The following is a 27894-nucleotide window of genomic DNA, read 5'->3' as shown; positions in this document are numbered from 1 at the left end:
TTATTTGAAATCACATGCTTTCGGAGCGCTGCTCCTTCGTCAGGTGAAGTGAATTATATAGTCAGAGAATAATGCCAGATGATTGCAGGTAATCTTTCTAACTGCCATTTATCACACCTCGGCAGAGAGATAATCACAGCAATCAAAGGTGTGAATGGTGTCCAAACTGGTCAGTCAGGAAAACATTACATCAATGAACAATGAGGTGGGGTCACAAGGGGTAAAATGTTGCAGATGCTGGGGTCTGTATGAAAAACAAAAACAGACAAAAAACATTTTCTTTGCTGGAAATCACAGCAGGTCCAGCCGCATCGGATCTTCGGGTAAGCATTCTCCAAGGCGGCCTTCGAGACACACAACAATGCAAAATCGTAGAGCAGAAACTGATAGCCAAGTTCCGCACTCATGAGGATGGCCTCAAGCGGGATCTTGGGTTCATGTCATGGTACATGTAACCCCACCTGACGTAGGGTCATCCAGACTCGAGTCGTCATTGGCTTGTCCTCTCTACACAGATGCGGCCAGACCTGCTGTGATTTCCAGCAAAGAAAATGTTTTTTGCCTGGTTTTGTTTTTCATACAAACCCCTGCATCTGCAACATTTTACCCCTTGTGACCCCACCTCATTGTTCTTTGATGTAATGTTTTCCTGACTGACCTGTTTGGACACCATTCACACCTTTGATTGCTGTGATTATCTCTCTGCCGAGGTCTGATAAATGGCAGTTAGAAAGATTACCTGTAATCATCTGGCATTATTCTCTGACTATATAATCTGTGTCTATAGGCATCTCTCCACTTCACCTGACGAAGGAGCAGCGCTCCGAAAGCTTGTGATTTCAAATAAAACTGTTGGACTATAACCTGGTGTTGTGTGACTTCTTACAAAGGTGAGGTAAGTTGCAGTATAATTCTAAAGGAAGTGTCTCACTCAATTACCAAGAAAAGTGTTAATCCAGAGAACTGGGAGAAATAAAGAAAACAACAACGGAACACAAACAAAATTTAAAGGTCTGCAGATAGGATATAGGAAAAAAACTTGGAAGTAACATAAAGGTTAATAGTAAATATTTATGTATGTATAATAAGAGTAAGAGTGTTAATGAGGGAGATGTGATACTATCAAAGACCAGTGCAACGGTAATAGCTAACAAGATAATTGTAGATTTTTTTCATCACATACTATATATCTGTTTTCACAGAAGAGGCGAAGGACAAAATACCAGTGATCGAAGGGAAACTGGAAACAGTTCAAGTGGAAGAACTTACTGTATTTAAAATGTAAAAAATGTTGATGGAATAAATACTGGGACTCAGAATCTAAACATTTCTAGGAACTGACGGATTCCACTCAAAGTTATCTTGGTTTGTTGGGAATTGCAGAAGCTTTAGTTATAATCTTTCAAAGTTCCCTTTATTCGGGAATTGTGCCATTAGACTGGAAATTCCTATCGTCACTCCATTATTTAAGATGGGTGATACAGATAAACCAGCTAACTACAGACACGCCACTTGAAAGTTGGTTGAGGGGAAGCTACTCGAATCGGTCATTAGGGGTAGAGTGACTCAGTACTTGAGCAAATGTGAGCTGATATAAACTGATCATGGCTTTGTTAAAGGTAATCTGGTCTGACTAATCTAGTTGAATAATTTGAGAAGGTCACTAATAAGGTAGACAAAGGAATGTCTATGGATGGTATCTACGTGGAATTATAGAAGCCATTTGAAGAGGTTACACACAATAGATAATTGGCAAAAATGAGAGCGCATGAAATTGAAGGCAGCCTATTGACCTGCTTTACAAGTTTTTAGGGAGTTAGGAGAAAGAGTGGAGATCAATGGTATAATCACAGATTGGCAGGTTGCATAAACTTGGCTTTTATTCTCTTGAGTATAGAATATTGAGAGGTGATCTGATCGAGGTGCTTAAAATGTTAACCGGTTTCTATAGGCTAGTTAGAGTGAAGCTATTTCCTCTGATGGGAGTTTCAAGATCAGGGGATAAAATTGGAGTTTAGAATGAGTCCCTAATAGAGTGTAACTAAAAAATAGGCAAAATACTGCAAGTGGAACGTTTAAAATGAGGATGTGAAACTAAAGAGTAAAGAATATTAAGGATAAACAATAGCCATCTGCTGGTTCCTTAATGTAGGTAGCATTTCTCGAGTCTGTAACCATATTCGGTGAAGATAACGTGGGATTGGCTGTGCAGGTAATGCTAGTGTGACGCTGCAGCTTTGGCTGGCTTTGATTTATCCTTTCTGGTGGATAGGGAATCCTACATGCAGAAGGATGGGAACAGTAGCAGCGAAGACAATCAGACACGAGGCAGGTGGAAAGGAAAGGAGTTTGAGATGCAAATATGGAGTAGGAAGGCGAACGTATGTGGAGAAGATCGGGAAAGAGCAGCAGGAAAGAAAGGGCAAGTGTCAATTAGGGTTGCAGCAGATGGGGTAAGGAATAAAATATTATTGGAGTGAGTTAGGGTTGAAGGAATGTTGTAGAGCTGGAGACGGTTGCAGATGTAAGGGAAATTCAGGCAGGCATGGAACAGGCGGAATGGAAAGTGCATCTGGGGAAGAGAGTTAGAACAGAATCAGATATAGAACTGATGGAAATGATAACGTGGGAGAAACAGATATGGAACTGTTGGCGGATGGAAGCAAACCTTAAAGGCCACGGGCAGAGTCGGTGAGGGAAGCAGCGATCTCCGAAACTTAGCAGAGGGAGCCGGACACAGAATGAAAGCTTCAGCAGAAAGAAGCAGGAAGTAGAATGAGACACGGAGGAGACACGAGGTAGCATTAACTTTTAGTGGCCCAGTAATTCGGGTCCAAATGCGTGAGTACGGTCTGGGTACTCACGCATCTGGCCGGATGAAATGCCGGCGTTCAGGAAACACCGTGCATGCGGGGAACGCCGGCATTTCTAGTCCTCTGAACGAAGGGGTTCAGAGGCACAGCGCGTGCGACTGCACAGGCAGTGCGTGCGCAGTGAACTTCGTCGATTTCATTCATGGATTCAGTGAGGGTAAGTCCTTACAAGTTACACTTGAAAAAAGCATGTGTAAAGTTGCTCCAAGGCTGCGGAGGAAGATATATTTTATCGTGGAGCTTCTGAAAGGCAATATTTTTGTTTGGGAAAGGAAGGAAAGTTATTTTAAGAAATGCTGAGGTGAGTTTTAAAGTTTAATTTTTTTTTTTAACGGGTTTTCAGTACGGTAGGTAGAAGGAGCAATTGTGGCTGTGTGAATTGAATGTGAGAATGAGTGTTCTAAAATGAGTAATATAACATTTCCAACACTTTTAAGGAAGAAACTTTTCATCAGTAATAAGTAATTATGTATGTATGTATGTCCACATATATTCCTTTACGTATATGTATGTATGTTTTATATTCCTTTACTTATGTGTATGAATGTATGTTTTTAATTATGATTTTCCAATAAGTTACTTTCCCTGAAAGTCATAATTAAATACATACATTCATACACATAAGTAAAGGAATATATACATACACGCAAAGGACTATATACAGACATACATACATAATTACTTAAAAGAATATATTACTGATGAAAAGTTTCTTTCTTAAAAATGTTGGAGTCATTTTCACATTTAATAAACACAGCAAATTCAATTCACTTAGCCACAATTGATCCTTCTACCTACAGTACTGAAAACCCGTTTTAAAAAACAAAAATAAACTTTAAACTTACCTCAGCATTTCTTAAAATAACTTTCCTCCCTTTCCCAAACAACCGCAGCCTCTGGAGCAACTGTACTCATGCTTTTTTCATGTGTAAGTTGTAAGGACTTGACCTCACTGAAAGCATGAATGAAAGTGGCGAATTTTACTGCGCACGCGCTGCCGGTACAGTCGCACGCATTCTGCCTCTGAACCCCTTCGTTCAGAGGACAGGAAATGCCCGTTTTCCCCGCATGCGCTGTGCATGCTGAAAACCGGCATTTCCTCTGGACAGATGCGTAAGTACCCCGATCGTACTCGCGCATTTGGAAGGGAATTACTGGGCCAACATTTTACATGTCAATAAAATGAAAAATTTAACAATTGCACGATTTGCCCCCTCGCATCTGCGACTGAGGGTCCAAGGAGGTGCATTGCGCAACAGGTCATCGTCGTACGTATCCTCACACTGTTCCCTTTCGGGAACTGTATGAAGTGGTGGAAGGTTTTCTGGCCACGTTAACACTCCTTCCGTGACCATAACCATCTTCATACCAGCCATTAGGGTGGTTAATCCTATGGCGTGAGGGTTTTACGGGCTCCCACAACCCATCTGAGGGGGGGGCCACCCACACCCGCGGACACAAGTATCCCGCTGGATGTCCACCCAGAATTTATAGTTGGAGCTCCGACTCCACTTGCCGGGACTGTCTGGAGTGGGGTTCGAAACCCTACTCCTTCTGGCCCAGCGGCGGGGATGCTTACCGCCACGCAAAAGGCCCACTTCGTGCAAAAGTTGACACCCATACGTTTCCTGCGCCTTTTCCCTCCCCGTGACTGGAGCCCTATGCTGCCACTTGAAAGACCAAGCTATCATCTGTCCTTTTTGCGGCGCCTTTGACTTCTCATTACCAATGATGAGCAGGCGCTGCGCCTCCACCTCGTTGAGGAGATTGCTGAGGTCATCATCAGTTCATTTGTGAGTTCTTTTAATGCCGTGAATTGTGCTCATTCCAGCCATTTCACGTTGCTAATCGAATTGGGCCTTTGGCGTAGCGGAAGGATCCCCACCGCTGGGCCAGACGGGGTAGAGTTTCAAACCCCGCTCCAGACAGTCCCGGCTAAGTGGAGTCGGAGCTCCGGCTCTAAAATTCTGGGTTGACATCCAGTGGGATATTTGAGTCTGTGGGTGTGGGTGGCCCCCCTCCTTGTATAGCTTGTGGGAGCCCGTAAAACCCTCCTGCCACAGGACTAACCACCCTAATGGCTGGTTCAAAGATGGTCACAGAATGAGTGTTAATCACGGCCATAAATCCTTCCACCACTTCATACAGTTCCCCAAAGGGAACAGTGTGAAGACACGTATGACGACGACATTGCTAAATAAATAAATGGAATAAAAAAAGTTATTTTAGGGCTTTTAAAAGTCTTTAAATTGCTTTAATTCTGTTTAAAACTACTTCAGATTCTTCAAAATAATGTAAAAGTTTATAAAAGTTACCAAAAGCTTCATAAAAATACCAAAAACCTATTTAAAATGCTGCTTTGCATGTAAAAATGCTTAGCAGCTTGTGAGAAACATTGGGGGCGTGTCCTATTAAACTGAGACCTCAAGGGGCGTGTCTCACTTGCACAGCGCTCCAGGCTTCGCGCTGGCTGCACTCCTGTGCGGCGTGACGTCAAACGCTGCCCGGGATTCTTCTGTTTCAAAATGGAATTCCAGGCGTCCCTGGAGGTGAAATGTCAGCGCGTCCGGTAAGTGCATATCAGGGGCTTGCACGCGCGGCAAGCCACCGACCCGAATTACTGCCCCAATATTTCTATTAAATACAAAAGCTAATTTGGAAATCAATTCAATGTTCAAAATTTCTCAGTCTCATAATAATTTGAAGACGTTGCCAAATTGCTAGAAAAAAGACTAAATGAAAATGTGAAATTATATCACCACCACAAAAGTTTAAAGGCCGATAAAGGAGAAATTTCACCTGTTTTCCGCCTACATTTGCTGATTCAGTTCCAGTTACTGAAACCCGGAGCCTTATACTCATGGGTGTGAATATCCTGATGAAAACGGTATTCATTAACTCAAGACTATTTCCAGGATTTTATAATCATTGCCCTGTTGCTCATAGAAAAATAACATGTGACGGCAATTGTTAAAATTAGGTCAATAAGGATGATCTTAACATTTTAAAGGGCCTCATACTGAGATTAATGGAGCTGCGATCCGATTGTAGTTCATTTAATCTGAGTTTGAATCGGGACAAAGAAACAGTTAATGATCGAAAGGGAAGATAATTCCAAACACAGCGTTTCAACGCAGAGATTTCACTGTGTCCTTCCAACTGGTGCTAAATGAAAGGAAAATAAGCAGCGATCTTTGTCCCTTGCCATCTGTGCCCTTTTATAATCTGATAATAAACGGTTTTATTGGTGAGCAATAAAATTGAGTTGAAGACACAAAACTGATTCCCGCAGCAGAAACCTGTTTCTTTGCAGCGTTTTCTGAAGTGCAGAGGGAAGAGTTGTGGGAAATGTAATCACTGTTATCTCATACAGAGTTAATCACTTTGGAAAAACTATCAGTAATTCAACAGAACATTTCAATATGAATGAGATCGTGTTTGATGCAGTTCGATCCCTGCACCAGAGAACAGGGCGGGGAGGGATTGTACTGATCAGGCTGAAGGTCGTGTTTATGACTGTGATGTATAACTGATCTTTACCCAGGGTGTGTGCATTAACCTGCAGAACACACAACGCCAATTTACCCAGACTCTCTGGAACCAGAATCAGGAGCCCCAGCGCAAGGTAAGCATTCAAAATGTACTGAGCACCATTATTGTGTCTAATTGTACAGGCATGGACACATTGCCGTTGATTTGTTTAGCTGTTCAATTATATTAAAACGTTGTAGGAACCGTACTGGATCAGGTAAGGAAGGATTACATTTAGTCAGAAATTAGCGTGCTGCAGTCACCGCAATACAGCAGAGTAAAACTTCCAAATGTTAACTGCAACGCTAAAGGTCCACTGTTGCAAATCGTATTTAAATGTATTACTCGTTTATGACACTATATTACGAATATAAATTTCGAGGTCGCGACTTTTCAACGTAAAAAAACCCCTCCAAGCGTCACTGAAATCCGAAGTTTCCAATCAAGGAAACTGCAATAAGACCTTTTGACTCGCATTGGCCTCATTATGCCAGGATTCCATGGTGCCAAACCGAGTAAAAAACTGGCTTGTTGACGAGGTGAGTTCCGGTTACCTCTGCTATGGTGACAAATCCTTGCATCTGTAAACAAATCTGGATCCGAGGATTTCAGGCACTACCGAAAACAGCGTCGGTGTGCAGGTTATTGATGTATGAATGTTGCTTAATTAATCCATCCATTACTTTGCTGCTCATTGTGAGGTGGCTGATAGGGCGAGGATTGGCTGGATCCAGTTTGGTATTGACTTTGTGGTTAGGACACTGCTCTATGGTCTTTATATATTGTCCATAAGATGCCAGTATCAGATGCACTGGAATAGTTTGCCTAGGGCAAGGGGACAACTAGTTCTGAAGTTCAGCACTTCTGCAGCTAAAGGTGGTATATAGTCAAGACCAAAATCATTCAATGTGTTCTGTGCATTCAGCTGCAAGTGAAGTGAACTGAATTTACGGGACACTGACTCAATTAAGGTGGGAATCTCTCGATGATTCCGAATAGAATCATCGACTTGGCTCTTTTGCATGAAGACACTTTCAGGCCCTTCGAAATTCTCTCTTGAAATCACGGAATTATGTCCCACTTATTTGAGGATAGGAATGTTCATGGAGCCCCATCCTTCAGTTAATTGTGTGATTGTCCAGCACCATACTGGTCTGTACACAAGTGAGCTCTGGTTCGTCATTCTGGTAAACAGTTTTGCTCTGTCTACTGGATTCCGGTATTTTACCTGCGGGTGCTGATGTACCTCCTTGCATACTCCCCTTTGAACCAGGGTTTGTTTATTGTCTTGGAAGTACCAAGTGCTGAAGATATTCCGGATTGTAAGGTTATAATTCATCGGCGGGCGGGGGAGGTGTGCGTGGTAAGCTGGTAATCAGCAGGAGGTCTCCTTAACCCTTCTTTGACCTGTGGGTACGTGGCAGAGTGTATCGCTGAGGTATTCAATTCATACTTAGCATCGGTTTACATTGGAGAAGAGGATACTGCCAATGAAGCAGTGAAGGAGAAGATAGTGGCGATATCGGATAAGATTTTAGTTAAAGAAGTCCTTAAATGTTTGGCAGTATTCAACGTAGAGAATCCATTCTGTCCAGAGGGGCTGCATCCCAGATTGCTGAGGAAAGTAAGGGTGGGAATTGTGGAGGCTCATTCTGCAATCTTCCAATCCTCTGCAGATATGGGGGCGGTGCCAGAGGCATGGTTAATTGCAAATGTGACATCGCTGTTCAAAAGGGGTGAGAGTTAAACCCGCAAATTACAGGCCAGTCAGCCTAAAGTCGGTGGTGAGGAAACTTTCCACGACAATTTCTCCCGATGGCCTCATATTTCACATTTCCATGTTTAGAATATAACAGAACAGGAAAGAATAATAACAGGTCAGTATTAATTATTTAGACTTTCATAACATTTTATTAGCACCAAACAATTTACATGCAAAATATCAGGAAACTAGACGGGACAATAATGCATGAAAAAATTAATTTCCTTATGGAAAATTATGCACTAATAAATGTAAGTGAACACGGATTGTTAAAGGCAAATCGTGTTTGACTAACTGGACCGAGTTTTTGATGAAGTAACAGAGATTTGTTCAGGATAGTGCAGTTAATGTAGTGCATACAGACTTCCAAAAGACATCTGATAGAGTCCCGTATATAGTCTTGTTAGAAAGTCAAATCCTAATGGATTAAAGTATCACATGCTGCAGAGATGCAACATTTACAAAGGGACAGAAAACAAAATACTGCTGTTTTTCACATTGGTGGGCCGTGGACAATGTTGTCCCCCAGGTGTCGGTATTAGGGTCACTGCTCTTTTTGATATATATTAATGATCTGGACTTGGGTATACAGGGTACAATGACATAGTTAACAGATCAGTTGATATTTGGAAATTTAGTAAACAATGGGGAGGATAGATACATACTTCAGGACGACATAAACAGATTGATGAATGGGCAGACACGTGGTAGTTTACATTTAATGCAGAGGAGATTGAAATGACATACTTTGGTAGGGTAAATGAGGAAAGGCAATGGCCCAGAAATTCGGGTCGGGGGCTTCCCGTGTGTGCAAGCCCCCGATCTGCACTTACATTGCATGCCGGCCATTGAGCTGTAGGACCCCGTGGAATTCCGATCCGGGGCCTGGTCCAGCTGTCGACGCGCAGTGCTTGCATATCCCAGGGGCGGAGTTACTTCAATGTGTCCCCTGGGATGACGTGCGTCCTGGGCAGCCAATCGGAGCAGGGAAAAGCCCATTCATAAGTCTGACAGGGAGAGCTGTCAAGACTTGTAAATACTACGGCCCCAAAATAGCACTAAACATTCAAATACATTTTTTTTAAATAACAATTTTTAAAAAAACTATATATTACATGAAATAACTATTTTAAACAATAATTTAAATTTTCGAAAAAAAAATTATATTCTAACGGGGCTAAAAATAAACTTACCTTGTTTTAAAGTATTTAAAAAGAATTAATCTGTGGAAATTTTTTTTTAATTTTAATTAATTCACCACTTACCTTGTAAAAAACAAGCCTTATGCATGCTTTTTACATTTGTAAATCCTGCAGGCTTACGATCCCGGAGAAACCTGTAAAAAAAAAATGAAGTTCAATACGCACGCGCATCCTCCCCCTCGCACAGGTTCAACCTCTGAACCTCTTCGTTCAGACGAACGGAAGTGCCGGTTTCCCACGCATGCGCAGTGCATGAAGGAAACTGGCACTTCCATCGGGATTGCGGGTGAGTACCCCGTGCATACTCACCCATGGAGACCCGAATTTCGGGAACTAAAATGTACTCTTATAAAGGACATGCAATAAGAGATAAGCCTGGGGTTTGTATGTAAATACATCTTTGAAGATGCTGCTAAAAACCTGATGGTGTCCTCGGCTTTACTAATATAGGCATAGTGTACAAATCCAAGGAAGTTATTATAAAGCTTTATAAAACACTGTCTATGCGTCAGCTGGAGTGTCGTGTTCAAATTCCGGCACCACACTCTAGGAAGCATGTCAAGGTCTTAGATAGGTACAGAAGAGATTTGCTAGCATGGCACCAGAAATGAGCAAATCATTAATGTGGAGAGAATGGAGAAGCTGGGGATGATCTGTTTAGAACAGAGCAGTTAGAAATGAGAATTGATAGAGGTGTTCAAGATTATGAACGGTTTTGAAAGACTAGGTAAGGTTAAATCGTTTCCAGTGGCATAATGTTTGGTTACCAAAGGACACAGATTTAATGTAACTGACAAAAGAACCAGAGGCGTCTTCGGGGAACATTTCTTTACATAGAGAGTTTTCGTGGTCTGGGATGCACTATCTGAAATGGTGGTCGAAGCAAGTAAAATAGTAACTTTCAAAAGGGAATTTGATAAATACTTGAAGTAAAAAATACATGTAAGATCAGAGTTGTCGGACTAATTGTATAGCTCTGCCATCGAGCCGCCACAGGGATGATGGGTGGAATGGCCTCCTCTGTGCTGTATCATAATATGACTTCATGGATAGAAGTGTCAACATTGAAGATTTCATATGCATTCCAACTGTGACTAAATGCCATTCTGTCCGAATTCATGTGGGACTGCCTTGCTGAATGGATGATTCAAACCAAAGGATGGTTATGGAGGAGTCTGTGATATCTGTTAACAGATATGACTCTGCTGATATGACTGCCATCAAATGTACAACCTTTCAAACAATAGCTTGCATTGATATAATACCTTTAATATAGAAAAATGTTCCAAGGCACATCACAAAATTATAATCAGAAAAAGTTGACACTGCGCCAAAAAAGGAGGTATTAGGAGGGGTTGATGACTACAACTTTATTGAAAATGGTGGGTTTGTGGAAGGCCAGAACGGAGGAGATGGAGGTGACGGGGTTTAGGGAGGGAATTATGCAGCATGGGACTTAGGGGAGATAAAACACAGCTGTCAATGTTAAGGCAAAAATAGCATAGAAGTTTTGAAAAAGAAACTAGAAGTGTACATGAGAGAAAACGTAGTTGAATGTATGCTTAACGAGTGAGATAAGGTAGATAGAATGGGAGGAGATTCATGTGGAGTATAAACACCAGCACCTAGTGGTTGTGCCAAATTGCCTCTTTCTGTGCTGTGTATTCTATGCAATTCTATGTAACAGACGAGAGGCCAGACTCAGGGGACCGTTGAGTTCCAGAGATTGGGAGGGGCTAGGACATGACGGGATTTAAGCAGGACCAAAGTAAATGTGAGGATTTTGGTGACAGCAAGCCAGGTTTAGGGCTGGGTCAGTGGGGTGTCGGAGTAGGGCTGGTTCAGTGGGTTATCAGTGCGGGGCTGAATCAGTGGGGACTCGGTGTTGGGCTGGTTTAGTGTGGTGTCGGTGTAGGGATTGGTCAGTAGTTTGTGAGGCAGTGCCAGCGGGTGTGGGGCAAGGTAAGTGGAGTGTCGGTGGAGGCTGGGGTCAGTGGGGATTCTGTGTAGGGTTGGGTCAGTGATTTTTCGGTTTAGGGCTGGGTCAGTGTGCTCTTGGGCTGGATCGGTGGGTTTCCGATTCAGTGGTGTGTTGCGCTTGATCAGTGTGGAATTGGTTTGGGTTGGGTCAGTGGAGTTTTGGTTTAGGGCTCCGTCAGTGGGGGTCGGTGGAGGCTCGGTTAGTAGGGTGTCTGTGCGTGGCTTGGTCAATGGGGGGTCGGTATGGTGCTGGGGCAGTGAGGTCTCGGTGTTGGTCTGGGCAAGTGGTGTGTCTGTATAGAGTTTGGTAAGTGGGGTGCGGGGCTTGGTCAGTGTGGTGTGGAGCTCTGTCACTGGGGTGTGAAGCTGCGTCACTCTTCTTTGAGGCTGGGTCAGTGGTGTGTGACGCTGGGTCAGTTGGTTGAGGTTTGTCAGTGGAATGCGGGGTCACTGTCCCAGCCCCAGGTGTGGGGCTGGGACACTGGTATTTCGGTGTAGGACTGATTCAGTGGGGTGCGGGGTTGAATCAGAGGGCTGTCGGCGAGGGGCTGGGTCAGTGGGGTGTGGGGCTGGGACAGTTGGGTGTGGGCTGGGTCAGTGGCTGTGGGGCTGTTTCAGTGGGGTGTGGGGCTGGGTAAGAGGGGTATGGAGCTGCGTCACTGGGGTTTTGGTGTGGGGCAGGGTCTTTGGTGTTTTGGTGTAGATTTGGGTCGGTTGGTTAGCAGTTTAGGTCTGTGTCAGTGGGTTCTTCCGCTTGATTTGTGGGGTTCCCGCTTAGGGGTGCGTCAGTCGGGTGTCAATGTAGGTCTGTGTAAGTGGGTTGTCTGTCACCGCTGTGTCAATGGTTTGTTGGTATAGGGCTGGGTCAGTGGCGCATCAGGACAGGGCTGGCTGATTGCAGAGTCTGTGTAGTGTCTGTGTAGCAATGGATCAATGGGGTTTCGAGGTATGCTGGGTCAGGGATGTGTATGTTTGGGCTGGGTCAGTGGAGTGTCGCTGTAGGTATGTGTCAGTGTGTGTCGGTACCCGGCTGCTTCAGTGATGTCTTGGTATCGGGTCTGAGTCAATGGTGTGTCAGTGCAGGACAGGGTATGAGGTATACCTGTGTAGTTTTGGGTCAGTTGTGTGTCAGTGTTGAGTCTCCGCATTTGGGACTTGGTATATTCTGGGTTAGTGGAGGTACAGTGCAGTGTTCGGTGATTTGGTGTCGGTATATGATTGTGTTAGTGGTGTGTCGGTGTAGCTTTGGGTCTGCGGAGAATGTGCATTAAATCTGGTTTGCAGGGTTTTCGGTGAATGGCCATGTCAGTTCGGAGTCGGTCTGTTGTTGGAGCAAAGGAGTTTTTGTGTAGGGCTAAGATAATGAGATGTCTGATTAGTGCTGGTTCAGTGGTATCGTGCAAGTTCGTGTAAGTACTGAGGGAGACTACACCGTTGGAGCGGCAGGACTGATGGAGTGCTGCACACTCGAAGTTCAGTACTGAGTGAGCTCTGCACTGTCGGAAGGGCCGTATTGATTGAGTGCAACACCTATGGAGAGTCAGTACTTGAGGAATGCTGCACTGTCGGAGGGATAGTAGTGAGGGAGTGTTGCACTGTCGGAGGGATAGCAGGGAGGGAGTGTTGGACTGTCGGATGGATAGTAGGGAGGGAGTGTTGCACTGTCGGAGGGATAGTAGTGAGGGAGTGTTGCACTGTCGGATGGATAGTAGTGAGGGAGTGTTGCACTGTCGGAGGGATAGTAGGGAGGGAGTGTTGGACTGTCGGAGGGATAGTCGGGAGGGAGCATTGGACTGTCGGATGGATAGTAGGGAGGGAGTGTTGCACTGCCGGAGGGGTAGTAGTGAGGGAGTGTTGCACTGTCGGAGGGATGGTAATGAGGGAGTGTTGCACTGTCGGAGGGATAGTAGGGAGGGAGTGTAGCACTGTCGGAGGGATAGTAGGGAGGGAGTGTTGCACTGACGGAGGGATAGTAGTGAGGGAGTGTTGCACTGTCGGAGGGATAGTAGGGAGGGAGAGTTGCACTGTCGGAGGGATGGTAGTGAGGGAGTGTTGCACTGTCGGAGGGATGGTAGTGAGGGAGTGTTGCACTGTCGGAGGGATGGTAGTGAGGGAGTGTTGCACTGTCGGAGGGATAGTAGGGAGGGAGTGTTGCACTGTCGGAGGGATAGTAGTGAGGGAGTGTTACACTGTCGGAGGGATAGTAGGGAGGGAGTGTTGCACTGTCGGAGGGATAGTAGGGAGGGAGTGTTGCACTGTCGGAGGGATAGTAGGGAGGGAGTGTTGCACTGTCCGAGGGATGGTAGTGAGGGAGTGTTGCACTGTCGGAGGGATAGTAGGGAGGGAGTGTTGCACTGTCCGAGGGATAGTAGGGAGGGAGTGTTGCACTGTCCGAGGGATAGTAGGGAGGGAGTGTTGCACTGTCGGAGGGATAGTAGTGAGGGAGTGTTGCACTTTCGGAGGGATGGTAGTGAGGGAGTGTTGCACTGTCGGAGGAATGGTAGTGAGGGAGTTTTGCACTGTCGGGTGGATGGTAGTGAGGGAGTGTTGCACTGTCAGAGGGATGGTAGTGAGGGAGTGTTGCACTGTCGGAAAGATGGCAGTGAGGGAGTGTTGCACTGTCGGAGGGATGGTAGTGAGGGAGTGTTGCACTGTCGGAGGGATGTTAGTGAGGGAGTGTTGCACTGTCCGAGGGATAGTAGGGAGGGAGTGTTGCACTTTCGGAGGGTTGGTACTGAGGGAGTGTTGCACTGTTGGAGGGATAGTAGGGAGGGAGTGTTGCACTGTCGGATGGATATAAGTGAGGGAGTGTTGCACTGTCGGAGGGATAGTAGTGAGGGAGTGTTGCACTGTCCGAGGGATGGTAGTGAGGGAGTGTTGCACTGTCGGAGGGATAGTCGTGAGGGAGTGTTGCACTGTCGGAGGGATAGTAGTGAGGGAGTGTTGCACTGTCGGAGGGATAGTAGGGAGGGAGTGTTGGACTGTCGGAGGGATGGTAGTGAGGGAGTGTTGCACTGTCCGAGGGATAGTAGGGAGGGAGTGTTGCACTGTTGGTGGGAGGTAGTGAGGGAGTGTTGCACTGTCGGAGGGATGGTAGTGAGGGAGTGTTGCACTGTCGGAGGGATAGTAGTGAGGGAGTGTTGCACTGTCGGAGGGATGGTAGTGAGGGATTGTTGCACTGTTGGAGGGATGGTAGTGAGGGAGTGTTGCACTGTCGGAGGGATAGGAGGGAGGGAGTGTTGCACTGTCGGAGGGATAGTAGGGAGGGAGTGTTGCAGTGTCGGATGGATAGTAGGGAGGGAGTGTTGCACTGTCGGAGGGATGGTAGTGAGAGAGTGTTGCACTGTCGGAGGGATAGTAGGGAGGGAGTGTTGCACTGTCGGAGGGATAGTAGGGAGGGGGTGTTGCACTGTCGGAGGGATAGTAGGGAGGAAGTGTTGCACTGTCAGAGGGATGGTAGTGAGGGAGTGTTGCACTGGCGGAGGGATAGTAGGGAGGGAGTGTTGCACTGTCGGAGGGATAGTAGTGAGGGAGTGTTGCACTGTCGGAGGGATAGTAGTGAGGGAGTGTTGCACTGTCGGAGGGATAGCAGGGAGGGAGTGTTGCACTGTCGGAGGGCTAGTAGTGAGGGAGTTTTGCACTGTCGGAGGGATAGTAGTGAGGGAGTGTTGCACTGTCGGAGGGATAGTAGTGAGGGAGTGTTGCACTGTCGGAGGGATAGTAGTGAGGGAGTGTTGCCCTGTTGGAGGGATAGTAGTGAGGGAGTGTTGCACTTTCGGAGGGATAGTAGTGAGGGAGTGTTGCACTGTCCGAGGGATAGTAGTGTGGGAGTGTTGCACTGTTGGAGGAATAGTAGGGAGGGAGTGTTGCACTGTCGGAGGGATAGTAGTGAGGGAGTGTTGCACTGTCCGAGGGATAGTAGGGAGGGAGTGTTGCACTGTTGGAGGGAGGTGTTGAGGGAGTGTTGCACTGTCGGAGGGATGGTAGTGAGGGAGTGTTGCACTGTCGGAGGGATGGTAGGGAGGGAGTGTTGCACTGTCGGAGGGATGGTAGTGAGGGAGTGTTGCACTGTCGGAGGGTGGTAGTGAGGGAGTGTTGCACTGTGGGAGAGCCAGTACTGAGGAAATGCTGCACTGTTGAATGGATTGCAGTGAGGCAGTGTTGCACTGGCGGAGAGCCAGACATGAGGGAGTTTAAGAAGATAAGATTTTGGAGCAGGACAAGGCAATTCGGCCCTTCGAGCCTGCTCCACTGTTCAATAAGATCATGGATGAGCTTCTAATTCAACTCCATCTTCCTGCACTATCCCCATATCCCTTGATTCTCATAGTTCCCAAAAATATATCGCCCTCTGTCTTAAATATAATCAGTGACTGAGCAATCACAGCTCTCTGCATTGGAGAGTTCCAAAGATTCACAACCATTTCGTGAAGACATTCCTCCTCATCTCAGCCCGAAATGGCTGATCCCTAATTCTGAGATTGTGACCCCGTGTTCTAGATTCGCCAGTCAGTGGAAACATTTTCTCAGCATTAACCCTGTCAAGCCCCTTAAGAAATTTATATGTTTCAATTAGATCTCTCTTCTAAATTCTAGGGAATATAGGCCTAGTCTACTTAATCTCGCCTCATTGGGCAATCTCCTCATCCCAGGAACCAGTCTGGTGAACCGACGTTGCTCTCCCCCTAAGGCAAGTATGTCTTTCCTTAGGTATGGTGACAAGCACTGTACACAGTATTCCAGGTGTGGCCTTAAAAGTGCCCTGTATAGTTGTGGAAAGAATTATTTTATCTTATACTCTAATCCCTTTCTAACAAATGCTTACATACCATTTGCTTCCCCACATTCTTTTCCATTTGCCATGTTCTTGCTCACTCAGTCAACCTGCCAATACTCTCTGCAGCCTCTTTGCTTCCTCCTCGCAGCTTACTTTTCCACCTAAATTTGTATCATCAGCAAACTTGGATACATTACACTCAGTCCCTTCATGTAAGTTATTGATACAGATTGTAAACAGCTGTGGCCCAAGCACTGATCCTTGCGGTACACCGCTAGTTACAGCCTGCCAAACCTATAAAGTCCCATTTATTCCTCCTCTCTGTTTTCTGTCCATTAACCAATTCTTGTCCATGCTAATATATTACCAACAATTTCATGAGTCCTAATTTTGTGTAATAACCTCTTGTGTGGCACCTTATTGAATGTTTTTTGAAAATCCAAATACACCACATCCATCCTTTGTCCATCCTACTAGTTCCATCTTCAATAAACTTAAACAGATTTGTTAAACACGATTTCCCTTTCATTCAACCATGTTGACTCATCCTAATTATATTGCGATTTTCTAAGTGCCCTGTTACGATGTCCCTAATAATAGACTCAAACATTTTGTGTACTATTGTTGTTAAGCTATCTGGCCTTGAGTACCCCGTTTTTTGTTTTCCTCTTTTAAAAAGCGGGGTTATCTTTGCAGGGCTAACATAGGGCAGCACTGAATGTGTGCTATCCTGTCGTAGTGTCAGTACTGAGGGTGAGCTGCACTGGCAGAGCGGCAGTACTGAGGGAGTGCTGCATTGTTGGAATGACAGTACTGAGGTAACGCTGCACTGCACTGTCAGAGCAGCAGTTTTGAGGGTGCTCTGCATTGTCGCAGTGGCAGTACTGAGGTAACGCTGCACTGTCAGAGCAGTAGTATTGAGGGTGCACTGCATTGTCGGAGTCGCAGTACTGAGGATGTTCTGCACTGCCGGTGGGTCAGAACTTTGGAATTGTGCCACAATAGGAAGGCTAGTACTGAGGGAGGGCTGCACTGTCGAAGTGCTAGCACTGAGAGCGCGATGCACCATGGGAATGTCAGGAGTGTGGGAGTGCAGTAGGTTCAGCGTGTTCATACTGAGGGAGTGCTGCACTCTCTGACGGGCAGTCGTGAGGGAGTGTTGCATTTTCAGAGGTGCAGCACTGATGGGGTGCTGCACTTTCAGAGGAACGGCACTGTGGGAGTCCTGCAATTTGGGAGGTGCATTCCAGAGGGATTGCTGCTCTGTGGAGGGGCAGTACTGATGGAGTGCAGTACCTTTGAAGAGTCAGTACTGAAGTTGCACTGCACATTTGGAGGTGCCATAGTGAGAGAGCGCTGGGGTACTGTGGGGGCAGTACTGAATACTGATGCGTTTCATGCAGTACTACAATGCCCACCCTTGGGAAGTACTTAATTGACTTTGAAGCGTTTGGGACGTGTTGAGTTCGTAAAAGGCGCTGTATAATTTCAATGTTTTCTTTCTTGTCTCACCCCTGTTTGTAGCTATGCTCCTTTCTTCTAGGCTCTATTAAACATGTTGTTGTTTTTCTCACCCTTATCTGTTAGGATCTTCAACCTTTCAGAAGATCCACCCACAGCCTGCTCCTGCCTTCTTTGATGAAACTTTGACCAACAGGCGGAAGTTATGTAAGGTAATAGGAAACTTGGAAACTGTAATCCAAGTGATGCCAGTTACATGATAGTGAAGCCTGTTACCAGGACCTCTGTGAAGCAAAGATCGAAGCTCTGTGCTGAGAAACTGAGAGACACCAAAGCGCTAAAGCAGAGAGAGTGAAAGTGAGGGAAGGTGTAAAGTCTGACCGACAACAGCGACTGACAACAAGGGAGGACAAGACAACAGGAACAGATGGGACCTGTCGAACAGGATAGCTGGCTGAACCCGGTGAAATCACACTTGCTGTGTTCAGCCAAGAGCATCCGATTTCAAGTCACCAGTGCCTGAAAATTCGTTTCCCAATTTTTCCATATTGCCTGAACAGAGTGCTTGCCATTCAAGAACATAATCCCTCTATTTGTATTTCTGCATATGATTAAATCTGGAAAATACTTTTCAAATACCGGTGGAAGAGCAATGAGGATGTTGGCTCAGTGTCATGCCAGGTGGGAGGCAGTGTGCTCGATCCTGTGTGGACTCTCTCTGATATATATTTATGTATATTTTGGCTGGAGTGAAAACACAATCATAATTAATTTAAAACCTGTTAATCAAAAACTAGTTTACGATGCGCAATTTGAATTCCTCGATCTGTCAGAGAAGAACTCGAGTTGTTGGATGATAATTAGGGGTGACTTGGAAGCTGTTGAAAACGCTCTTTTGAAATCGATCACAATCGCAAACAAATATAAGGCCTTCACTGAAATCGATTATTTAACAATGACCAAGGACTGCGATTCTTTTTTGAAAAACCGCAAATACATCACGTTCTCCTTAAGTGCCGAGGAACGCAAATTCCCTCTGGCCTATTCTATGGTGGTCAATGAAAATATTGAGATGTTTGAGAGGCTCCTAAGAGGCATTTATGCTCCTCAGAATGTTTACTGTGTCCATGTGGACAGGAAGTCTCCAAAGCCGTTTCACTCGGCGGTCCAGGCCATCGCTTCCTGTTTCACGAATGTCTTTGTAGTCAGAAAATTGGAGACAGTGACATATGCCTCATGGTCCAGAGTTCAGGCTGATCTGAACTGTATGGAAGAGCTGCTGCGGAGCTCTGTCCCGTGGAGGTACCTCATCAATGTTTGTGGAAAAGACTTTCCAATAAAAAGCAACCGGGAGATAGTCAAAAGTCTCTTGGCCATGAACAGCTCAAATGTTATAGAGTCGGACCCTCCACCAGGATACAAACAGGTAAATGGTCCAGCTTCATTTCGGGTGCCCATCCATTAATCCTGGTTTTCCATCCATCCATCCATCCATTCATCCGCTCATCCACCCATCCATCCATCCATCCCTCCATCCATCCATCCGTCCATCCATCCATCCATCCCTCCAGCCATCCATACTTCCATCCATCCATCCATCCATCCATACATCCATCTATCCCTCCATCAATCCATCCATCCCTCCATCCATACATCCATCCATCCCTCAATCCATCCATCCATCCTCCCATCCATCCTTCCATCCATCCATACTTCCATCCATCCATCCATCCATCCTTCCATCCATCCATCCATCCCTCCATCCATACATCCATCCATCCCTCCATCCATCCATCCCTCCATCCATTCATCCATCCATCCATCAACCCACCCACAAATCGATTCACCCAACTTTCTCGCCATCCATCCGCCCATCCATTCATCGATATATTCATCCATCCATCCAACTCTCCCTCGACCCTTCCTCCCTCCCACTCGCTCATTCACTCACTGCATCCAGTTTTGTTTCCATCCAGTTTACTCGCATTATTATATTTATCGCTCCCTGATCAATGTCACATATGTTTGTAGATCAGTAGCGTTCTCCTCAATACATTTACTTTGTTCAGCACAGAGTGTAGTGACCACGTGGGTTGCACTGCCTGAGAGGTAGCCACTGTGGTTAAATGAAGTAAATAACTGAATAGATACTTGAAGGGTTGGATGATAAAAACATGCACTTCATCAGACTTTAGTGACACTACACATCACGTCATGCACCAGGATTAAACCTGTCCCTACAGGTGGTCTCACATCTCCTGCTTCACTGCATTGGACAGTCAAGGGCTGATGTGAATTTCCAGTTAGGATTCCTCAAGCCCGACATCAGATGTTTAAAATCACTTGGTATGTGCACAAAAATAGAAGGATGACATGATACTTACTGTATTGGGCTCTCTTCCCGGGCAACTGAGGCCGTGGCAGATGAACATTTGCTGTTTCCTACGTTGTTTTCAAAACCCTGACATAGTTTAATTTTGGGTATGACTGTTGATTGCCTTATTTTTTGTCACAAGTCTAAAGGCGATGCTTATGGTGACCGGAAAAATTCTAAATATCCAATCTGAGCCAATCTGGTGATATATTTTCTAAATAATTGCCCTTCAAAAGGCCATTATTAGCATTGCAGTGAGCCACCGCCTTGTCATTTCTGCATCACTTCCTCTTTTGAGTCGCTCCAGGTATCAACATTTACCATGCAATATTTATACAAGCAAAAAAGTAGAACAAATTTAAAGTCATTGAGACAATGAAAGTTTATCGTTACTGATGCTAGTTGTGTGGCAAGAAAATGAGAATTAAGTTGTTCAATGAAAAACGATAATTCTTTGTGTTGACTTTCAGAGACGATGGAAATATCATCATGATATTCACGAGGGTGTGGTCAGGACAGATCAAGTGAAGAGCCATCCACCCATACACAGCCCTATGTTTGTGGGGAGCGCATACATTCTGGTTACCAGAGAATTTGTGAGCATTTTATTTGTGAACGCGGAAATCCAGGCATTTTTCAAGTGGTCCGAGGATACCTACAGCCCCGATGAACACATCTGGGCCACACTTCAGAGAATGCCCGAGGTGCCCGGCTCCATTCCATACACTCCCAGGCAACACAGGGGTGACGCACGAGTCCTTACTCGAGCAGTGAAGTGGTCTTTCGATGCTGGTGATATAGCGAAAGGAGGCTTATATCCGCCTTGTACAGGAAGGTACAAACATCAGCTCTGTGTGTATGGGTCTGGAGATCTCCACTGGATCGTCCAACAGAAACTTTTGTTCGCCAACAAGTTTGATCCTGAAGTGGACAACACAGCTTTGCAATGTATGGAGGAATATATCCGACACAGATCGATTAATGGAACAGGAAGTTAAGAATGAATGGGAATGTTTGGGCCACAGGCAGATGGCGGGACTCTATCAGCGAATGCATACAGATTGTCGATTGTAGCAACGTGTTGAATAATAATGCGGGAAAATGTCACACATGAACCAAAATAAATAACAGGGGTTCGATCAATAACCCAAACTGGAACATTTGCATAAACAGCACTAACAGTGGCTGCAACAGTCATTCAAACTGTAACTTTTTCATGAACAGAACAGTAACGGGCTGCATCAATCTGGATGAGAAAAAATTTGTTCCAACTAAATGTTGGGAAGACCGAAGCCACTGTCTTCGCTCCTCGCCACAAAATCTATCCCACAGCCATACTCTGCCTGGTCACTGTCTGAGGCTGAAGCAGACCGTTCTCAAACTTGGCGGCCTATTTCACAGAGATGAGCTTCCAATCACATATTGACTCCATCACCAAGCACGCCTACTTCCACCTTTGTAACCTCGGTCGTCTCCGCCGCTGCCACAGCTCATCTGCTGCTCAAATCCACATCCGTACCTTTGTTACCTATGGAGTTGCCTATACTAATGCTCTCCTGACCTGCCTTCCATCTTCCAACCTGCATTAACTTGAACTCATGCAGAACTCAGCGGACTGTATCCTAACTGGCACCAAGTTCCATTCACCGATTCACCCATCACGTCTCTGCTCGCTGACCTACACTGGCTTCCGTTATAGCAATGCGTCAGTTTATAATTCTCATCCTTGATTTTAAATGTCTTGTCCCTCTTTATCTCTGTAACCTCCTCCAGTGTTACAAACCTCCGAAATCTCCACTCTCCTGCAATTCCGGCGTCTTGCAGATTCACAAGCCTTCAAATTGCCTGGAACAGATGATTTGGAATTTGCTACATCAGTCACTCCGCCTCTGGACTTCTCTCTCCGCCTTGAAGACGCTGCTTAAAACTGACCTCTTTGAGCAAGAATTTGGTCGCCGGTGCTAAAATCAGCTTTTGTGTCTCGGTGTTAAATGCTGTTTGATAACTCTCCTGTGTAGTGCCTTGGGGAGATTTATTGCATTAAAGGCGCTATATAAATGCAAGCTTTTTTTGTTGATCATACGGCAGTATCACTACGAATAGCAATGTAACAGTGGCTGCATCAATCATTCACACTGGAGCATTCTCATCAATAGCAATATAACAGAGGCTGCCTCAATCAGTCACGCTGGGGCATTCTCCTGATTAGTACTGTTACAGTGGCTGCATCAATCGTTCAAACTGGAGCATTCTCCTCAATAGCAATATAACAGAGGCTGCCTCAATCGTTCACACTGGGGCATTCTCCTGATTAGCTCTTTAACAGTTGCAGTCTCAATCGTTCACACTGGAGAATTCTCCTGATTAGTACTGTTACAGTGGCTGCATCGATCGTTCAAACTGGAGCATGCTCCTCAATGGCAATATAACAGAGGCTGCATCAATCGATCACATTGGGCATTCTCCTGATTAGCTCTTTAACAGTTGCAGTCTCAATCGTTCACACTGGAGAATTCTCCTGATTAGTACTGTTACAGTGGCTGCATCGATCGTTCAAACTGGAGCATTCTCCTCAATGGCAATATAACAGAGGCTGCATCAATCGATCACACTGGGCGTTCTCCTGATTAGCTCTTTAACAGTTGCAGTCTCAATCGTTCACACTGGAGAATTCTCCTGATTAGTACTGTTACAGTGGCTGCATCGATCGTTCAAACTGGAGCATTCTCCTCAATAGCAATGTAACAGGCTGCATCAATCGTTCACACTGGAGCATTCTCCTGATTAGGACTATAATATGGGGCTGCGTGAATATCGCATTTCCAGTGTGAAAATGAGGATCAGACATAGCTGCTGTGAATCGTTTGAGATGCGGAGGAGAATCGCATGTTACACCATACGGTTCCTGTCTACAGATTCATGAATTGAACTTAGTCCGTATGTCCCTATTAGAGGAAATAGTCTGTCTGTATCTACCCCATGGAATCCATGTATGACTTTAGATATTTAGATATGATCAACCCTCAAACGTTTAAACTCAAGGAAATAAAAACCAGGTATATGCAACCTGGCCTCATAATCTAACTCTGCAAGCACTAGTATAATTCTGGTGAATATGCGCTGTACCTGATATTCGGTTACCAAAACTGAAATTAATGCTCGAGGTGGGATCTGACCAACGTTATGTAAAATGGAAGCATCGAGTTCTAATTTTGAATTCAATTTAGATTTGTTTCTCTAGGATCCAAAGTTGATGGTGTCACATTTCATCACAATCAACTCTATTTGCTATAGATTTTCGCAATCTATGCAGTTTATGTCCCTTTGTAATTTCCTACTCCCTTGTACGCAACCTACTTTACTTCCTAAATTAGTGTAATGCAAACTTGAATATACAACTCTCTATTCTTTCATCGAAGTCATTAATATATATGGTTAAAAACTGAGGCAGTAGTAAAGATCCCTCGAAAACACCACTTGTCAAATCCCGCCAATCAGAGAGCATTCCGTTTATTCCTAATCTCTGTCTCCTATCTGCCAACCAATTACCAATCCGTGTTACAAGATTAACCACGAGTCCATTCATTTTGTTTATTGTTGATAATCGCTTTTGTGGAACGTTATTAAATGCCTTCTGAATGTCCATATAGACATCTTCCATGGACAATTCACTGTCCAACTTGCAAGTGACCACGTCAATAAAATCTGCTGGATTAGTCAGACATGACCTGTCCATCGCCCATTCATGTTGCCTCTTTTTGAGTAGTTCATACTTGTCTAAGTGTTCACTCACTCTTCTCTGATAACCGATTCAACTATATTTCCCACAACTAACGTTATACTGAGCAGTCTGTATTTACCTGCTTTTTCTTTCACTCTCTTCTTCGATAATGGAGTAACATTTGCAATTTCCCAATCCAACGGCACAGTCCCGACATCTAGGAGCTTTGGAAATGTATGTAACAGCTATGCAATGTCCTCACCTATTTCTTTAAATACTATGGGATGGAAACCGTTGGCACCTGCAGATTTGTGTACCTTAAATTACATTATTTTCTTCGTTACCATTTCACTTCTATTAAATCCACTATGTTCCTGCCCATGAGTTGTTTTAGGTTCCTTCATATAGCTGGCATTTTGCTGTCTTTTTCCACATTAAATTGGATGCAGAATATTCATTTAACAATCTCCCATTTTTCATTATGAATTATAATCTCGCTCGCATCTGTCTTTACTAGCCCACTTTCTCCTTTACCACTCTGTTTCTCTTAATATATTCATAGAAGTATTTTGCTGTTAGATTGGATATTCCATTTTCCGTTTTTTCACCTCTTATTACATTTTTCACCTTTTGTTGCTTTTAATAGCTCTCACAAAATGCTGAATTTACAATCCTCAATCCATTGTGAAAGTGAATTGTTCAGCTGGATACTGCCTCATTTGGTGGCTGTGGTTCCTTAAACACATAAGTGGATATTTGTGTTTTAAGGGGCACGTGCTGCTTTTTGTATCGTACCAATTACTTCTTTTAATAATTCTATCTGTTTGGTTTAAGTTTTATCCGTTAAGATAAGTTAAGTTTCATAAGATCAATTAGATTCCCATTGCTTAGAAGTTTGCCTTAGTTAAATTTCAACGTTGATTTGGTACAGGACCATCTACCTCTCCAGCCAATTTTCGTTGCAGTCGCATTATGGATGCTAATTTAGGGAAGATCCCTTGCCCTCAAATTGACCTGCTCCCACATGGATACTAAGATATCCAATATTGAAAACTGTCCTGAATGCATTTTATTAATTTATTACCTTTATTACTTCAGCGGTTCTGTTTCTCCCCATCTGCATGAAAATTAAAATCTATCTTTATAACCACATTTGGCTACATGCTTCCCTGATCTCCGTGATTAAACATCCCATTGAATCACTCTGATCAGGTGCTCTGCAGGCAACTCACACCAGAGTTTTCATGCTTTGCTGCTCCTTAACTCTACGAATAGTGCTTCCACTTCTTGATCACCCTTTACTGAAACTGTTTCTTTCTACTGCTTAATTGTGTATTTTAGCAATTTTCCTGTCCTTTCTAATGATCATGTCAGCTGGAAAGTTAAGATCTCAATCATGCTCAGTTTGCAAACATAACTCTGCAATGGCTAATACAACATTGCTTTGAAACTGAATTTGTGCTTCTAAATTGCATCGAATGTAACGTACATTCGCGTACATAATTAAACTGGCAAAAACATAAAAACAGATTGTAAACATGAAATAGGTACATAAATGGAAGAGATTAGCGAAAGTAAATGTGTGTCCCTGACAGGCAGAGACAGGAGAAATTATCATGGGTACAAGGAAATGGCACAGACATTAAACAAATGCATTGTATCTGTCTTCATGGAAGAAGACACAAACAAAATTCTGAATATAGTGTGAACCAGGGGTCAGGTAGAATGAGCAATGCAAGGAAATTAGTAATCATGATAGTAATTGAGATATTAATGGGACTAAAAGCCGATAAATCCCCTGGATCTGATGGCCTACATGCTAGGGCTTTTAAAGTGGTGTCCGCAGAGATATTGCAAGCAATGGTTGTGAACTTCCAAAATTCCAGGCCGCATCCATGGAGAGAAAAATAGAGTTAACGTTTCATGTCTGGGACCTGTTTTTCTGTTTCCCTCTCCACGGATGCTGCCTGGGCTGTTGAGTGTTTCCAGCATTTTCTGTTACTATTTCAGATTTACAGCATCCACAGTATTTAGATTCAGATTCAGATTCAGATTAGATTTATTTGCCATATGTAACAAGTACAATGGAATGCTTGTTCCCCGTAGGGATGCATCAGCTATACATACAGCGCCATGTTCAGAGTCAATACAATGGCTTCCTGTGGCAGTGGGCGCATGATGTCCCTCAGCCGCTCCGTCTTCCTCTTCACCGCAGCTTCCTCCTCACTGTTGCCGGTTCCACGTGTGGTGGCCTGCTTCTCCCACTCTGGCCACCATGCCCGGCTACCCTCCTCCCATCTGGACTGCGAGTTACCCGAAATGGAGCTGAAGGAGGACTGTTTTCTTAAGAAAACATGTACAAGCAAACCACCTGGCTAGAGGCAAATGGTCGGTTGTAAAGCAATTAAGATGAGGCCCGCAGTCACAAAATGTGACAGGACCAACTGATAACAGAACTGTGATCTGTAGGTGACTGGAAGCATGAAATGTCACGGTTTATACTTGCCATTTAGCAATAACTCTGTATATGCTAATAAGCTTTGCACCCGCCCCTAGGGCAGGGCTTTGATTTTTGTATAATTTTGAACGTTGCTAGGATATCGGTGGATTTGGACTCACGCATCGCCATGAGAGGTTCTCCCCAGGCCTGAATAAACCGTTGTTACTCCAATTATTTGGTCTGTCTTTCTTCCAACAAGCCGGTGATGTCGACCTTGTATATCACTTGGTCCGCACTCTGGTGGCTCACATCAATTGATGATGAGGATGGGATACACGATCTGAACAAAACTCCCAGACAATGATAACCTAAGACGGGTGAGTATGTTTAAATTACCACCTGTAAAATTAGAGGTTAATCGCTGGCGAGACATTAAGTTAGATCGACATACAAAAGAACTTTAAAAAGTAAGACACCATTAATTGGAGGTGGTTAAAACTGCCGGACTGCGGTACCAGAAAACAAGGGTTTAGAAACCTGGTAGGCCCATGAGGTGCGGCTCCTATGAAATAGTTAAAACAGGCTGTTTTAACACTGGGTGAAGGACGAGTGCTTCTGGCCGAAGAAAATTTTAAAGGCCGACAAGGGCGGCAAATCCCCTAACCCGGGAGGTGGGAAATCCTCTGAAGCCGAGAGGCGGCGAAACCTCAGAAAACGAATGAATGATTGTACAATCGTGAGTACATGAATCAACTCAATCGTCACAAAGAGGTTGAAACGGACAAGGGTGAGGTCTGTCCCAAACGCCTAGCCTGAGCCGGAATTAAGAGGACAATAGTCCCACGTGGTGGCCAGGATCAAGGAGGACGTAGGGAGATACAGACTCCACAGTATCAGAATCTCATGACGAAAGGGTTGGTGTGTGTTTTTAAAGAAACGGAGTGATTGACAGGAAGTAAAGAAGGAAATCTGAGAACAGATATATAAAGTGAAACGAGTGAATTTAGAATCATTGAAAAAAAAGGAGATGGAAAGGAGGATTCCCCACTGTGGTGGGGGCCTGGATTCAACAACCGATTCCTGGTAGATAAAAATACAGAAAATTAATTGAATCAATCAAAAGGAAAGGATCGGACCTGGACGACAGTGCAAGAAAGCAAAGGGCTTGGTGGAGGGGACAAATCAAAGATAAAGAGGGTAAAGGGGGAATGGTAATCTTAGCTTGTTACCAGAAACAATGTAAGGAATCGAAACAGAAGGAAGAGATAAAGAAGGAAAAAGATCTAATTTGCAGGCTAACCAATTTGAAAACTCAGCAAAAGAAGAAAAAAAAACAGGAATTTGGAAAGCCAGGGAAACCTGCTGAGTCACCAACTTAAAAAGGAAAAAAAATAAACTTAAAGCTTTATCAACATGGAAGTTATTAACATCTGTGCCGAGACAAATAAAACACAAGATTTGCTGAGTGAAAGGAACCTTAAATATATACTGGAATTTCAGTTTGTATGAATATGTGTGTGTTAAAGTGTGAAAGTTTTCCTGACTATGAATGTTTAAGAAGTTACAGTATTTCTCCTGTCTGAAAAGTCTGTCTTTAAAAGAAAGATTCTGTTACGTGTGGTTTAGCTCCACCCACTTCTCTGTGTTACAAGCGTTTAAAACTTTTGTCTTGTCTTGGATTTTGCAAGTTTTAGGAATGTGTGAATAAGATTGTGCCCCCAGAATTGAAAAAAGAAACTTTGAACTGGTGTGTAAAACAACTGAGAAGATGAA

The 27894-nt window shown here is 44.4% G+C and overlaps 2 protein-coding genes across 3 annotated transcripts in view; both read left to right on the top strand.

The window, feature by feature from the left end:
* The window catches only part of LOC147092602 (ribonuclease inhibitor-like), a 640499-nt gene that overhangs the window by 363221 nt on the left and 249384 nt on the right, over positions 1 to 27894 (top strand). The window contains exon 5 of one of the 2 annotated variants that reach the window (XM_085975964.1): positions 12052 to 12061. The exons of the other annotated variant lie outside the window; for it this stretch is intronic. Coding sequence (XP_085832090.1) covers positions 12052 to 12061 — 10 coding nt within the window. The remainder of the gene's footprint in view (positions 1 to 12051; positions 12062 to 27894) is intronic. 2 annotated transcript variants of the gene reach the window in all.
* LOC147092604 (beta-1,3-galactosyl-O-glycosyl-glycoprotein beta-1,6-N-acetylglucosaminyltransferase 3-like) lies at positions 18239 to 26352 on the top strand. The gene is made up of 2 exons (XM_085976389.1): positions 18239 to 19012; positions 20431 to 26352. The coding sequence occupies exons 1-2, from the start codon at positions 18239 to 18241 to the stop codon at positions 20956 to 20958; spliced, it is 1302 nt and encodes a 433-aa protein (XP_085832515.1). The 3' UTR covers positions 20959 to 26352.

Source organism: Somniosus microcephalus, unplaced genomic scaffold, assembly GCF_052327205.1.
Source record: "Somniosus microcephalus isolate GS21.2 unplaced genomic scaffold, FLI_Smic_1.0 unresolved_chr2, whole genome shotgun sequence".
NCBI lineage: Eukaryota > Metazoa > Chordata > Chondrichthyes > Squaliformes > Somniosidae > Somniosus > Somniosus microcephalus.
Note: the sequence above shows the minus strand (reverse complement) of the source record. Positions and strands in the feature narration are given on the sequence as shown.

Coding starts and splice junctions, on each gene's coding strand:
- LOC147092604 (XM_085976389.1), top strand. CDS start 18,239: ATGAGGATGTTGGCTCAGTGTCATGCCAGGTGGGAGGCAGTGTGCTCG. Junction 19,013..20,430: donor CTCCACCAGGATACAAACAG/GTAAATGGTCCA, acceptor GTTGACTTTCAG/AGACGATGGAAATATCATCA.